This window comes from Brassica napus, chromosome C8, assembly GCF_020379485.1.
Source record: "Brassica napus cultivar Da-Ae chromosome C8, Da-Ae, whole genome shotgun sequence".
In the NCBI taxonomy this organism is placed as follows: domain Eukaryota; kingdom Viridiplantae; phylum Streptophyta; class Magnoliopsida; order Brassicales; family Brassicaceae; genus Brassica; species Brassica napus.
The window spans coordinates 1,233,592-1,250,550 of record NC_063451.1 but is presented as its reverse complement, the minus strand read 5'-3'; the positions used below and the strand labels follow the sequence as shown (position 1 = coordinate 1,250,550).

General features: G+C 39.1%; 2 protein-coding genes across 2 annotated transcripts; both read right to left on the bottom strand.

Moving 5' to 3' along the window:
* Nucleotides 1–3,442: 3,442 nt before the first annotated feature.
* On the bottom strand, nucleotides 3,443–4,492 carry LOC106424273. The gene has a single exon (XM_013865024.1). The coding sequence runs from the start codon at nucleotides 4,490–4,492 to the stop codon at nucleotides 3,443–3,445; it is 1,050 nt and encodes a 349-aa protein (XP_013720478.1).
* A 5,073-nt stretch (nucleotides 4,493–9,565) lies between these two features.
* Nucleotides 9,566–10,480, bottom strand: LOC106424271. Its single transcript, XM_013865022.1, has one exon. The coding sequence runs from the start codon at nucleotides 10,478–10,480 to the stop codon at nucleotides 9,566–9,568; it is 915 nt and encodes a 304-aa protein (XP_013720476.1).
* Nucleotides 10,481–16,959: the final 6,479 nt, after the last annotated feature.

Below are 16,959 nucleotides of genomic sequence, written 5' to 3'. Positions count from 1 at the left end.
GACCGAATAACACCCATTCCTATTATGGAGCCAAACCCAAAAATCTTCCTCATTAAAAGCTGTTCCCATCGCTAAGATGCTTCGGATGTGCTCTTCATAGAAAAGATCCTCCAGTTTTTCCACGTTCCAACAACCATTCTGGTGGTCTATCAAATCAGAAACTCTTAGCAGTAGATCGACAAAAATATTCTTCATCAAAGGTCTTCTTCTTTCAGTGCCTCCAATCCATTCCTCAGTCCACACATATATCGATCTCCCGTCTCCCAAATGTTTTCGGAGCCCTTGAATTAGCAGGTCCTTCCCAAATTGAATGCTTCTCCAAGCATATGACGGTCTAGGGCCATTTTTTGCAGAGAGGAAATCAGAGTTGTCGAAGTACCTGCTCTTAAAGACTCTTGCAAAGAGGGAGTCCGGCTGATTTAGAATCCTCCATGCTTGCTTAGCCAAAAGAGCCTGATTGAAGCTTTGAATATCTTTGAACCCTAATCCTCCATGTTCTTTTGCCAAGCACATTTTAGTCCAGCTCAGCCAGTGAATCTTCTTCTTATGTTCCAGAGAGTTCCACCAGAAATCCGCCATAGCCCTTGTGAGATTCTCACACGATTGCTTGGTGAGTTTGAAGCAGGACATGGCGTACACAGGCATAGCCATAGCTACCGCCTTTATCAGAACCTCTTTACCACCCAAAGACAGTAGTTTGGCAAACCATCCATTTAGTCGATCCTTTAACCTATCATAGATATAAGCCAAGATCTCAGTTTTGGAACCGCTGAAACATTCTGGCAGGCCCAAATAATTCCCTGTTCCACCTTCCTTGGTGATTCCTGTGATCTCTTGAATAAGCCCCTTGGTTCCGTCATCCACCTTAGACCCAAAAGTAATAGCTGATTTCTCAATGTTAATTTTTTGTCCCGTGGCTTTTTCATAAATCTGAAGAATCTTGATTAGTTCTGCTGCCTGATTCGTTGATGCTTTGCAAATCAAGAGGCTGTCATCAGCAAACAACATGTGATGAATCATAGGTCCTCCCGGAGAAAACCGAATGCCTTCAATAGCTCCACTCTGAACTGCTTTCTCGAGAAGATGAATTAGACCTTCAGTGCAGATTACAAAAAGGAACGGAGACAGAGGGTCGCCTTGCCTAATCCCTCTTTCTGGTTGGATGTTTCCAAACGGCTGGTCATTAATGAGCGTAGAGTATCTAACAGTAGATACGCAGAACATCACTCTTTCTACCCACATGGTCTCAAACCCTATAGCCAATAGGAGAGCTCGAAGATACCCCCATTCCACGCGATCATAAGCCTTCGACATATCTGACTTGATGGCCATGAATTCCTTCGATATACTTCGATCAGTCCTCAGCGCATGAATGACTTCATGGGCAATTAGAATGTTGTCGGTGATGAGTCTCTCCTCTACAAAGGCAGATTGTGTTGGTGAAACTATATCAACAAGGAGTGGCTTAAGCCGAGACACCAAAATATTTGAGATGATCTTGTATAGGACCGAACAAAGGCTGATAGGTCTTAGGTCAGACATGAGAATCGGTTCATCAATCTTTGGCAGGAGACAGAGATGAGTGTAGTTCCATTCCAAAGGAAAGGTCCCGAATACAAAAAATTCCCGCACCTCTTTTGTCACTTGATCACCTATCGTGTTCCAATAACTCTGGAAAAACAACCCCGTCATACCATCCGGTCCTGGCGCACTGCTCGCTTTGATAGAGAAGACCGCCTCTTTCACCTCCTCCTTACTAACCTCTCTGACTAGAATCTCATTCATACCTGCTGTCACCCTACTCGAGAACCCTTCAAACAACGCAGAGAAATCTCCAGAATTAGCCGAGGAAAAAAGTTTTTTGAAGTATTCAGTAGCTACCTCTCCTTTTGCAGCCTCAGAGAAATGTGCCTGCCCTCTATCATCCATAAGTTTGGTGATTCTTCTTCTCGATCTGTTCGCTTTTACCGACGCATGATAATATTTGGTATTTAAATCTCCTTTCACCGCCCACTTATCTTTGCATCTTTGCTTCCAAAACAATTCCTCCTCTCTATACGCCTGAATCAGCTCTGCTTTTAAAAAGTTAATCCTTAGAGTAGCAGGATACATCGCAGATTGCTCCATCTCCAAAGCGTACTGAATCTGTTTGATCTTGTCCCTGGAGTTTATGTTCTCCTTCTTTTTCCATCTGCTTAACGCCTTTCTGCAATTCTTCAGTCTATCAGCTACCTTGGTTTCGAATAAAGGGTGATTTGTGAGCCAAGCTTTCTTGATTTCATCTTGAACCCCAGTCTTATGTAAGAATCTGCCATCAAACCGAAAGCTTCCTCTGTAACTCTCTGAGGCATTGATCAGCTTGACTAGGACTGGTCTATGGTCAGATCCTCGTTTGTCCATGAAGACTTGATTAGACGCTGGAAACAGTTGAAACCATCTCTTATTCCCAAAACCCCTATCCAACTTGGAGTGTATCGATAATGTTCCTCTCTGACCACCCCAAGTGAAGCTGTTCCCTGTACTAGGAAGCTCAGTCATCTCCCCAATAAGCAGCATATCGTTAAAAGCTTGAAACGATTTCTCACTTCTTCTCGGACCGCCTATTTTCTCATCATTGTTTCTAATCTCGTTGAAATCACCAACCATACACCATGGCTCTTTCCTATAAGCTCCTATACGTGAAAGTCTTTCCCAGAGTTTTGGTCTATTACTCTTTTCCGGCTCCCCATAAATACAAGATACAAAAAAGCAATCCTTCCCAAACCGCACCTTAAAGTCCACTAGATGCTTGTCTACAAACTTGAAATCAATATGTACAAAATGTTTCCACATCAATGCTAAGCCTCCGCTGTACCCGATAGGATTTACTGTCATTATCCTATCATAACCTAGCAATGTCTGTAGATCCACCAACCCATCTCGGTTCTGTTTCGTTTCCATTAAAAACAAAATGTCTGGGAAATGTTCCTTCCGCATTTCCCGTAACCTTGGAATGACCAGGTCCTGTGCACGGCCCAATCCCTGGCAATTCCAACTGATCATAGACATTTTAGATGTTGGACGGTCCCTCACTTGGGACCACCAATGGTTTCTTAAACCTTGCAGAGCTTTGAGATGGCTCGACATCTTCCTGTGCTTTCCTCTTTGCATCCGTAACCACACCTTCCCCAACTATTTTACCTCTTCCAGTATCGGGCCTCAGTACCCCCTTCCCATTGGCTCTCCTGGTGAACGTACCAGGCCTTTTTCTTCCCTTTGCTTTCTTAAGAAGAGTTCCAGAAGCACTAGGAACATAGGAGCCAGCGCTATAACCCGTTAGACTTGCAGGAGAGCCGCCCTGGTTTGAATCAGATTGCTCCATTGAAATAGGCTTCTCCGTTACCACCTTTCCGGATTGAAGAACTCTGTTTCCCGCCGAAATTGCGCCCGCCAATAATTTCTCCTATCTTTGGATAGCATCAGGACAAGCGCTAAAGTCAAAGACAATCCCTTTTCCTCTATCCAAGTCTTTGGTTACAGTCGGAGGGGTCTCAAGTCTGAGAGAGATTTTCTGAGCAATGGGATCTTTCTCAAGGTCTTCAATGGATTTCCTAATCCTTTCCTCCCTAGCACCCTTCTCCGCGCCCGAAGCAGCCTTTAAGTATAACCTCATATCCTCCAGAACTTCCTCAGCAATCTTCGGTCTGCCAGTGATAGGGTCCAACCCTAGCTGATGCTCTGGAATGAGCCCGAAGAGCGGGTCAGATTTTTTCTGATGGGCAAAATCCTCATTTCTTTTACTTTCCGCAGATGAGCCTTCCAGGATCTCCGTGGAAGCCTTCAAGTTTTTGAAGATAGGACACTGAGGTTGCTCATGGGTGATCCTCTGACATGTATAACATCTTTTCTGAAGCCTTTCATAATCATATAAGATGTTTACCGCTTCTCCTCCTGGTGTTGTAACTTTCTTCGCCCTCCTAAGAGGTTTTGAGACATCAAACCGTACCAGAACTCTTACATAATCTCTGACCTGAGATTTGTCGGGATCAAAGGCCACCACCTCCACTTTACCAGCAAAATCTCCCAGAGATTCTAATGCTTTCTTCGTGTAGTGGTTGATGGGAATGTTTCTCATCTGAACCCATACAGATATATATTGTAGATAGTCCTCCGGCGGTTTCTCAACCCATCTCTCCAGAGCAATAGGCCACATGTTGTGTGTGTGAGCTCCTTTGTTGAGCACATCGATCATATCTTGTTCATGTTTGAAGATAAACTGAAACTTATCTTTTGATAAGGCCACTCCTTTCACCCTGTCGTACAGACGCCACTTCCGAGGCATGTCGAGGATTAGGTCTGCCATGCTCTGGCACTTAGGGTTCAGTAATCTGCCAACCACGCTTAGCGCATTCCTACCCGTTGAGTAATACTCCGGATGATCAGGAAGCAGAAATGGTTCATCGTCTTCTTCTAATGACAACTGAAGCAGAGCTTTATCCAGATGTGACGTCATTGAGAATTCCAAACTTGAAGAAAAGTGTAGTGACTAACAATGAGACAGATCGGCGAAAATCCCTTTGATTTGAAGAAGAACCTGATGAAGCTTCAAGAACAAAACGTAGACTTTTTTTTGGATCTGAAAAGATAATGATGTTAAAAGCCAATAATGAGGATGACTTTTGAGAAAGGAACCGTGTTTTTTCCACCAAAGGCCCCACTTTGCTTGAAAGAGTATTTTAGCAAACAGGGAAGAAAGCCCAAAAAAAGGAATCTGCTATATTACGCCGAGAGAATTCCTTGAGATTTTTTTTTGACTCGTTCGCTTGTTCATATTGGTCAATTGGTAATATAATTAATTTATTACTATCTTAAGAAAAAAATTGTTTATTTACTACAAAAACACTATGTATATATGGAAAGAATATGTTGAGCCATTCCCAATTCCTACAAATTCAACACCAATATAGCAAATCTTATTGATAAATCCTGCATCAATGAGAAATTCACCAAAACTTTATGTTGCTTTTCTGATCATGGTTCTTTTGTTTGGTCCGAGTCATGAGCTACCACCGTTTTGGCTCGAAACCACCGTCACAATGACAAATAATCTTGGAGGTCCACTTCTTACGGTTCATTGCAAATCTAAAGATAACGATTTGGGGGTTCACATGGTGGCTGCCAACACAGATTACCACTTTACATTTCAATCAAATCTCTGGAAATCAACACTGTTCTTTTGCAGCTTCCACTGGAACAATCAGGTCAAGCAGTTTGATATATTTGATGCTTTGAGAGATCAAGATGAATGTTATAAATGTAACTGGACTATCAAACCTGATGGTCTATGCAAGCTTGATAAAAAAGGTAAATGTTTCCCATGGAAATGATTTGATATAATATATGATTGTGATGGTGAATATAAAGATGATCAAATGAAATATCTAATAAAAGTCATTTTAGGATGAAAACAATTTCAGTCTCTTTGTATTCTTATATTTTAGTTTTTTCTAATTATTTATTAGAAAGGTCAATTTTTTTTTTGGTCAACAGCTTTTCATTCAACTAATAAAAGCTTACATATTGTTTTGCAACATAAGAGAAGCGAGAGCATTTTTTGCAAGGTTATCCGCTACAAGGTTTGCGGAGCGCGGAATTAAAACAAAAGATAGAGATGTGAAGAAAGGAATGAGGTGACTAATATCGCATAGAAGTTCCGCTATCTCGTTCAACACCGACCCTGATCGCATGGCAGAAATGAGGACGCTTGAGTCCGATAGAATCTGGAGCCTTGAAAACCCCTCTTTTGATGCTTCCTGCATCGCCTTCCGAATGGCTAGAGCCTCCGCTATTAGAGCTGATCCGACAAAGCTGCGCGACTCCGCGCCTTGGATCTCCAAATGGGTCTTCTTATCCTGTATAAACCAACCAAGTCCAGCACATTTAGTCTCAACATTCCAAGCCCCATCTACCGAACATGTCGGAACCTCAGTCACAATCTTTTCTGCATTGCTTCGCAAAGGGAGTTCAAATGTTTCTGGTTTTGTCTTAGCAGCTTCCCATTCTTTAGCATCTCGAACTGCTTTGGAGAGAGTCTCCTCCGCTGTGTATAGCTTATCCTCAAACAGTCTCTTGTTCCTTGCTGTCCAAAGGTTCCAAATGATCCAAGGGGACAGGGGGGAACAACACAGACCTGACGGCGGGAGATTTAGGACCTTGGGGATAAGGGACAATAGGTGTTGTAGTGTGCCCAAAGGGAAGGCCTGAGCTTGGGAGCCAGGGAGAAAGATTGGAGCGAGCTCCCATGTTCGTTGAGCAAAAGGACAGTGCATGAGAACATGTTCAACAGTTTCCAGCATCCCACAAACCTTACACGCATGAGCAACTTCCACTCCACGTCTGATCAGAAGCTCTGCGACAGGTAGGACACTGTTCAGAGCTCTCCAAATGAAATGTTGGATCTTTCCTGGAGCGTCTAGTTTCCAGACATGTTTGATCCAATCAAACCCAAGCGGGTTCGGTTGATGTTCTATTAGATTGGTCATCCTATAGCCAGACTTGGTGGTATAGTTACCTTTGCTCTCTCCTAACCACACCAATTTATCAGGAGGTTTTTTGGAACTGGGGATTAGCTGCCTGATAACTTCCTCATAATGAGGTAAATGGAACCGCACCAAAGATAAATTCCATTCATTCGAGTCCGGTAATAGCAAGTTTTGGACTTTAAGGTGCTGGTTTGTCCTTGTTGGAGGTCCAATGGGCGTCAGCGGTTTTGAAGTGGAGAGCCAAGGGCTAGACCATACGTTGATACTAGCTCCATCTCCTACCAAGTAGCCCAACCCCTTCTCAAGAACCTCTTTCCCTGCCATTATCCCTGTCCAACCATGTGACGCCGCCTGTTTAGGGGTGCTCTCCATAAAGGAGCATTCTGAGAAATACTTTCCTTTCAGCACTTGGGACAGTAAAGCTTCGGGGTTGTTCATGATGCGCCATCCCAATGTAGCTAGGAGGACATCATTGAACGATTCAATATTCTTAAAGCCTAGGCCCCCCACACATTTTGGCGTTGCCATTCGATCCCATGAAACCCACGCCATCTTCCGTTTATCAGGTGCACTATCCCACCAAAATCTTGTCAAGATTGATTGGATGCGCTTACAGACTGACTTGGGGATTTTGAAGCTTTGCATGGAGAAGTTGGGGAGAGTTGATAGGACTGTTTGCAGCATCACATGCTTTCCCGCACCCGATAGGAACTTCATCGGCCATGCTTGGGAGCGTTGGCGTATCTTGTCCACCAGTCCTGTAAAAACATCCCTCTTCTTGCGTCCAAAATTCTTAGGTAACCCTAGGTATTTGCCCATGCCACCTTCCTTCTCTATGCCAATAAAGGTTTTAACTCTACGCATGATCGACTCTGGCGTTTTCGAGGAGAAGGATATTGTTGACTTGTTCAGGTTTATGCACTGCCCTGAGCAGTTCTCGTATCTCTTTAGAATCCTCATTAGAGAGGTACAGCTCTTCACATTGGTACTACTGAAAAAGACTGTATCATCCGCGAACAATAAATGGTTGATGAAAGGGCTTCTTCGAGCCACTTGTAGTCCCTTCAGTTGCCCATTTTGTTGTTCCTTCAGGCACAGTCCCGTGAGTACCTCAACACACAGAATGAACAGGTACGGGGACAGCGGGTCTCCTTGCCGTAGCCCTCTGTTCGGTTGAACTTTACCAAACGGCGCACCATTGATGAGGTATGCATACGAAACAGTGGAGACACATTCCATCACCCAATTCACCCACACCGAGTCAAAGCCTAGCTGGTCGAGGACTTTGGCTAGGAAAGTCCACTCAATTCTGTCGTACGCTTTGCTCATGTCGGTTTTGATCACCATGGAGCATCTCTTTGAGGCTTCAGAAAACTTTAGATAGTGCAGGTTCTCGTGAGTGATAAGGATGTTGTCCGTAATAGCACGCCCCGGGACAAAAGCTGATTGCTGCTTGGACACGATGTGATCAAGGAACTTCTGGAGACGAAGGGTTAGTATCTTTGCTATGATCTTGTAGCGCACATTGCAGAGCGCTATGGGACGGAACTCTGAGGGGCTCTTTGCACCAGGGACCTTAGGGAGTAGACAAATATGCGTTTCATTGATTTTTGGATCCATTTTTCCAGTCAGGAAAAAGTCCCGCACCTCCCTACAGATGTCCTCCCCTATCACTTCCCAAAAGGAATGATAGAACCCTGCAGAGAAACCGTCTGGTCCTGGCGCCTTATCAGTGTTGATTTGCTTCACTGCGCAGAGAATCTCCGTATCCGTTGGGATCGCCGTGAGTATTTGATTGGTCTCCGGGGAAATACGCCTTGAGATGGATTCTTCAACAGCCCCCAGACCACCAGCGCCATTAGATGTAAAGAGTTTGGTATAGTAGTCTTCAAAGACTTTACCGATCTCAGTCTCCTCATGAAAAGGTATGCCGACTTCATCTTCAATGGTGGTTAGGCGATTATAGGATCTCCTTCGTTTAGTTACAGCATGGAAGTAGGCGCTGTTCCTGTCTCCTCCTTGTAACCATTGCACCCTACTTCTTTGACGCCAGTACAATTCCTCCTCCTTGTATGCTTTGCTGAGGGCTAGGGAGAGCTCCCTGATGATTTTCGGGTATGGGTTTCCACAGGAAAGATGCTCCTCCAATATAGACTGGAGATCAATAATAGCTTTTGCACTATTCTCCTTCTTGGTTTTAAACCATTTGATTAGTTCCTCACAACAACGCTTTATCTTATTTTCCACCTGCTTAAGTACATCTTTCTGCCAGGCTTCTTCTATCACTTTGCGTGCCTCTGGCATATCCTTGATGTTTCGGTCGTACCTGAACAAGCGCCTCCTCTTAGGCTTGGATGAATCCAAGTAGGTCACCAGAGGTCTATGGTCAGAACCCTCAAAACGGAGGTAATCACAGCGGCCAGCAGGGAACATATCAAACCAAGCACAATTTGCTAATGCACGGTCCAACCTGGCTCGGATGAAGTGTGTACATTGTTGCCCCCTCCACGAAAGGGGGTTGCCTACATGCTTCACATCCCACAAGCCATTTTCCGACACAAAGCTTCGAAAGGGGATAAAAGAACCCTCACATCTCTCTGGTCCCCCGACCTTCTCCACATTGTCTAAGATGTCATTAAAGTCCCCTGAAAGAAGCCAGGCAGTATCTCTGTCTCGCCCAAGCTGGGAAATGGATTCCCAAAACGCAGCTCTATTTTCTTGTTGAGGCATCCCATATATAAAAGTGACATGAAACTCAATATTTTTTACCTTCAGTTTGGTGTCAATGAAGTGTGGGGTCGCTTCAAGTATACTGATGTCAATGTCTGCTTTCTAGAAGAGTGCCAAGCCTCCACTGATGCCAATTGGTGGGACTGTGAGGTGGTCATCATATCGGAGACTCTGGAGCTCAGAAAGCACAAACTCATCTTGATTTTTGGTCTCCATTAGGAAGAGACTATTCGGGTTTAGGGTCTTTTTTATTTCCCGGATTCTTGGAACTGTCAAGTCACCTCCCAAACCTTGACAGTTCCAGCAGGCTAGAGCTAAGGAATCGGGTTTTGCGGGGGCCGAAAATCCGCCCTTCGCTTCCTTGTTGCTGGGACTTGCACTATTGTTGGGGGTTCTTGCGCTTGAGGATCAGGTAAGTCTTCATTCCCACTCCTTTCCACACATAATTTCTTGCGGGGCGGATTAGTGGAGCGAGCTGTCATCTGTTTCGAAAGGCGCGTACTTTGGAGGGGACTTCTATTCACTTTTGCTCTGGTTGCTCTCTTCCCTTGAGCTGCTGGATTAGCACTGGTTCCTTTCTTTGCCGATGCTTTGCTTGCAGCTTTCTTTTTACTTGAGGATGCTTGATTAGTTTTGGTTTTAGTGCCTACAGGAGAGCCAATTCGCAGTGTAGCAGGGACTCTCTGACCAGACACAGGGTGATCCCTAGCCGGTGACTGGTTATGTTTGCTACCAGCACTTCCTTCATTAAATTTATTACGAAGGTCTCCTTGCTCATAGTTGACCTCAACATCTTGCAGCCGTGCTATCAATGAGGTGGAGAGGCCACCAGACCTCTGGGATTCCTGATGGGGGCGCTCAATTCTCTCCAGCGCTGATCGTCGCTCTGAGGAGTGGCTGTTAATCTCACCACGTTCCGGAATAACCGGTAGTTCCATAGGCTCCCTGGCTGGATTCGGGGGAGGGGTCCTTGAGGACTGAGAATATTGAGGACGATCCCCATGAAGGTGGTATTCTCTCGAAGAGTGGGTGGAGGAACGGTCTCTTAGCTCTCTTCTCTCAAATGTAGGCCTCCTGTCCTGAGCTCTTCCTACAGCTCTTGAGTCATAAGATGATTGGTGTCGCGCATAGTCATGGTAAGGTCTTCTTTCCGGATAACTTGGTCGAGAGGTAGCTGATCTTTGAGATACCGCATGATCATCTCTAGGAAGAGAATCCGAGTTCCTCATTTGGCTTGTTGGAGCTCGTCGGTAGTCTTGACGTCTTCAGTGATCCTCTAGGCTCCTCAGTGTATTCTGCTGGCTTATTCCCAACTCGTGGGCAGATGTTCTTGTCGAGACTGGTTTACTAGGGCAGTCATCCTCCTCATGGAAGAGAGAGTAGCAGTAGAAACAATGTTTCTGCAGATTTTCGTACTCCAAGTCCACATTGAAGACTTCACCAGACTGAAGTTGGACCGGAAGTTGCATCTCCAGGTTTTTTAGACAATCAATATCCACACGAACTCTGCCTTGGGGAATGTCCTCATCCATGTGGACACCAAGCGCTTTTCCAATAGTTTCTAGGATCTGGAAGGTCCAGAAGTGGAGGGGCAGGCCGTGAATATTAATCCAGAATGGAGTACGCCTGGGGAAAGAGTTTGAGACGATTGGCTCCCATCGTTGTAGGATGATCATCCACCTTTTGTAGTGGAAAGGTGCTCGCCGCATTACAGATAATAAGGCATCCTCTGTCTCAAATTTGACTTGGAACAAGTCTGGTCCTAGAGTTCTTCCTGTGACAGCGGTTTCGAGGTTCCAGAATTGGATTAGCCAGTCCAGGACCCACTGAGGTTTTTGGATCGATGGTTTGGTGACCCGACCTAAGAGAGTGAGCTTGTTGTCTTCGATGAGTTCTGAGTTGTCATTTGACGGGAGTAGAATTGGGGCTCTTCTTCCTTGCGAAGAGGGTTTCCGTGTTGGGGTTCTAGATGCCTCAGGCACCCATTTTCCTTTTTCGGATCTTGAATACCTGTTCGACATGTTGATGTAGGTTGCACTAACTAATGAGCTGGGTTGAATCCTCACTGCGAGGTAACGACGAGGTGGTCCGTAGAGACTGAGTGTGGTAGCTCTCACTGACGAGAGAGGAAACTGTCCTCCGGTCCTTAGCGTCGAGGTAAAGAAGCTGGTATGTTTAGTTTATGAAGTTTTCGTCGAACAAAGCTCCCAGATCTGTCATGGGTTTCTTTCCAGATTTCATTTCTACACCGTACAAAGAACCACCATAAAAGGGGGAAATCGATTGCCCCAAAAAACTTCACGCCGGAAAGTAGTTGCGGTGGTTGTCGGAGCTACAGGACGGAGGAGCTAAGGTGGAGAGCGGAGGCGATCGAACTAGATCTGAGGAGTGCGCTTGTCTGGGGAAATGGGCCTGGGAGAGATTTCAAAAAACGCGTGCATCTCAAACGCTCTATTGAACGCAACCAAAGCCTGGTTAGAAACATTAGAAAGGTCAATTTATATGTATTTTATCTTGAAAATAAATGAGTTGATGTATGCATTGGCAACCAAAGAGAGTGAATGCATGACATGAAAACAATAATTCGATTTAACGACATGAAACCATCGATTTTTATCTTTACACGTCAACTAAAATCTGCAGCTACAAAAAAAACCAATACACAACATCTTGAAATCCAACGGTCATTAGTCAGTCTTCTTACAGTACAAACCTAGTACAGACCTAGCAATAATTTTATATATCCTCTGAAATCGGTGGCTTTCATGGTATAGGCGGCATACAGTTGCATAGGTGGTGCAACTGGAATCAGTGGCTTTCATGGTATAGGCGGCATTGGTAAATACGGTGGCATAGGTGGCGCAGTTGGAATCGGTGGCTTTCATGGTCTTTTGGGGTGATCATTAGGGTGACTTTGATCTATTTTCTAGTTTGTCTTTTCTGTAAACATTTGATTTGATTTCGTCTATCGTGTTATGTAACGCATTATGCATGAATTATTAGTCATGGTTTGTTTTGGTTGATGGTTCCTATTTTTGCATGTTCAAAATAAAGTCTAGAGGAATCTGTCAAGGCTTAGAATGATGTTCTTTTAATGGATTTTCTTTGAAATTGCATTTATGTTGATGATCTATACACAAAAGAAAAAGAAAAATATTTAGATAAAAGTTTAAAATCCTTTTATATATATATATTTTTTTAATTGGCTTGATCCTTTTATATAATAAGACCAACAAATCTAAAACATGCATTACTCATGAAATAATGGAAAAAACGGATGGAGTTTTATGGAGTACAAAGGCATGAGAAGCGTATATATGTAGGTATTATTGTTGGAATTGTGTGAGCACATGTCCAACTCTATATTATCCGATTAGTACGATATTGTCCACTTTGAGCCTAATTGACTGGTTCCCATGAATTTACTTTTGGACTCCTTTCCAAAAGGCCTCGTACTAATTAGAGTTAGACATTATCGTGTCCTACAACTGAACTTCCATGATCTTCTGATTTGATCTCTGCCACACACCTCTCATTTCTAACTTATAGTATACCATTCATCTCTCGAAGGGTATTTTGATCTTTTCGTCGATTTCTCGTCAATCTGGCTTTGATACTAATTGTTGGAATTGTGTGAACCCATGTCCAACTCTATATTATCCGGTAGGTACGATATTGTCTACTTTTGGTCTAATTGGCTGGCCCGCGTGAATTTACTTTTGGACTCCTTCCCAAAAGGTTTCGTACTAATTAGAGTTTGACATCTCTTTATATATTAGTTGTCTAATTTGATATTTCACAATTATATATGTTGGTTGGATTGTACAACAAATCGGATTGAACCAAATAATGGACTCCTTCAAAGAAAACTAATCCAACATGCGTTATACATGTATACATTTGTAAAACTGAATTAAAACTAACCAACTCGATAACTTAGATAATTCTTATATATATACGGATACTTTTTTTTATCACGATGTATATACGGATACTTACCCACGCCAAATCGCTGATAAACAAGAATGCATGATTCGTTCAACGTAAATACGATTATAATTCATGTTAGTTGTTTCAATTCATACTATATAAACATATATTTTAACTAGATATCTTAATGAAGTATTCGAACGTACCAGTCAACGTTTCAGAAATTGACATTGTACTATAGTATATATAATATACTCTCTCCGTTTTATATTAAGTGTCGTTTTAGAGAATTTTTTTCGTTACAAAATAAGTGTCGTTTTCGATTTTCAATGTAAAATTTATTAATTTTATGCAAAATTTATTTTTCTATTGGTTGAAATATGGTTAGGTGTATAGGTAATAGTTTTTTTATAGGAAATGTATAAAATTAATTGTTTTTTTAATCCGTGTGTCGAAAACTAAACGACATTTATAATGAAACATAAGGAGTAATTAACATAGTAGGAAATTATTTTGGCAGTTCGATATTTTAAATAAAAAGTATATAATAAATGTGGGCTAAGATCCACAGAAAATATAAGCAACAATAAATGACGTAGTAAAGGCCTTGGGATGAGAGTGACGAAAATTAAATAAGATACGAGTTGCATGACAAACACTTGTTTCATTCATGCATGGTCATCTCATCTCTATAACCTTTCTCAGTGGCCCAACTTGAATTTACTTACTCTCGTGCAATCAATTACGACGTGTATAAGAGTTTTGATATGTTCCATCCGTTTAGAAAAGATAGATGTTTTAAATTTTTTATTTTTTCGCAAAAATAAATATTTTCTGTTTTCTATGAAAATATTGTAAACTTTAAAAAAATTAATTGATTTTACTAAATTACTATTGGTTAAAAAATATTAAAAATTAAAAATTGTAGAAAACAATACATTTATTATAATCACTCCGTTTTTAATATAAGTCGTTTTAGAATTGCATATATAGATTAAAAAAATCATTAATTTTTATATTTTCTAAACAAAAACATCATTAATTATTTATTTAATCACAAATCAACCAATAATAAAATAGAAGGTATATTATCATTGGTCATATAACATTAAGTGTTAATAAATTTTACATAAAAAATCGAAAACGCCATATAATTTGGAACATAATTTTTTTTCTAAAACAACTTATATTAACAATTTTTAATGTGTTTTTTTAATATGTGTGAAAACGCTAAAAAGTCTATTTTTCTGAAATGGAAGGAATCTTTTTTTTTTCTGTATTTGCATATATGCATATATATATATATATATAGTATTTTTTAAGAAAAAAATACAAAACTTATATGGTCTAAAAATTCTAGACATCACATTTATTGTAGCTTGGATTCAATTTTTTTTAAATGAACTAATCTAAACATATACAGGAGTTGGGCTACCTTTAAAGCCGAATAAGACCATCAGCATTAGTGAACCCCATGGAAGGGGTTCACAAAGCATTTTTTATTATTATTTTTTTTATGTTTAATTTTTGTTTTTAAAAAAAAAAAAAAAAAAAAAATTATTAATAGGACCAATCGCGGGCCGCCACGTGTCGTGGGGTCCGCGCTACAGTGACGATCCGGGTTCACTGGAGTGAACTCCCAAGAGACAGGTTCACTGATTTTTATTATTTTAATATTTTTTTTTTTTCGAAAACCGTGTGAACTCCCCTTGGAGTTCACCAATGCGGATGCCCTAAGATCCAACGGGCTTTTACAGATATTCGATATTTTCAATAGCTAAAATGCAAAGGGCGGGAAGCCATTTTCAATAGATCCTACTATATATTAACGGAAAATTCACTATAGTAATTTTTGCTTACTTGTCAAAACTCTTACAAAATTGTTATAATTTGATTGGTCGATGATTTTTAATTTTTATTTATTTTAATTGGATCTAAAAATAAAAAAGTAAGTCTATAACCAATTAATATCACTTGCCAAATAATTTACATAATAATATTACAAATAATAATTTACGATAACTAATTGTTGAAATTATAGAAAGAGAAATAAATGGATCATTTTTATATTTAAAAAAGTACGGAAAATAATAAACGACAAACCGTTTATATAAATCAATATAAAGATTTTATATTCTTATTTAAAAGCATTATATTTTATATAAATTATCATAATCCTACTATATATTAACTGAGAAGTAAATTTAGTGATTTTTGTTTACGTGTCGATCATAGGTGAACTCTTACAAAATTGTTATAATTTGATTGGTCGATGATTTTTAATTTTTATTTATTTTAATTAGATCAAATGTAAGTCTATAACCAATTAATAGTATTTGCCAAATAATTTACATAATAATATTACAAATAATGATTTATGGTAACTAATTGTCAAAATTATAGAAAGAGAAATAAATTGATCATTTTTATATTTAAAAATACATAAAATAATAAACGACAAACCGTTTATATAAATCAATATAACGATTTTATATTCTTATTTAAAAGCATTATATTTTATATAAATTATCATAATAACTATTAACATCTCCTAAAGTTCATATTATATGCTTTATAAATCATCTATAAAAATATTTATCAAATTATTTATCTTGACTTATTGTATATTTTAAGTTATTATAAGAGTTTGTAAGTCATCTATAAAAGCTTAAAGTGAAAGCTATATACCATACTATATATTGATTGAGAAGTCATTTAAGAGATTTTTGGTTATGTGTCGATCATTTATGAAATCTTAAAAAACTGTTATAAATTGATTGTCGATAGTTTATAATTTCTATTTATTTTTATTTATTTTAATTAGATTTAAAAGAAAAAAGTAAGTTTATAAACAGTTAATATCACTTGCCAAATAATCTACATAATATTACAAATAATTATTTATGGTAACTAATTGTTGAAACTATAGAAAGAGTAATAATGTTTGATCATTTTTTATATATTTATAAACTACATAAAATAGTAAACAAAAAGGTTTATTAAAATTGATATAATGATTTTACATTCTTATATAAAGCATTATATTTGTATACGGCCCTATATTTGTATATAAAGTCATATAATAACTATTAATATCTAATAGAATTCATACATGCTTTATAAATCATCTATAAAATTATAAATACATTTATAAAATTATTTATCTGGGCTTATCATATGTTTTAAATTATGATAAGAGGTTTTAATTATTTATACAAGCTCATAAATTAATTTATAAAATCTATTTTTAAATTTTATTTTATATTAAATGATAAATCACTAAATTGATTTTTTTCTTAGGTGTCGATCATATATAGAGTTTGAGAAAAAATATTATAATTTGATTTGTTTATGGATTTTCAATTTTTATTTATTTTATGAGTACCAAAATTAGTTCTAGAAATAGTTTTATCAGCATCCAAACGACCTAAATATACTGCACAAAATAATTTATGGTAATTAAATATGTGATTTATAATATATATATAATGCTTCATAAAATCATTTTTAGCAATCACGTATTTATAAACTATATAAAATATTACAAAACTTTCAGTATTATATACCTTCAAAAATTAAATAATTTTATTAAAAACTGAATCATGAATATTATACATAACTAATTTTAGTACAATTACCAATACAAAATATCAAATATATTTAAAATAGTCATATTTATCTTTTTTTAAACAATTATTCTTAGAAAAATATTTAACAAAAACACATAATGATAAAAACATATTTTAATTTGAAAAATTATAATAAATTTATTGTTACA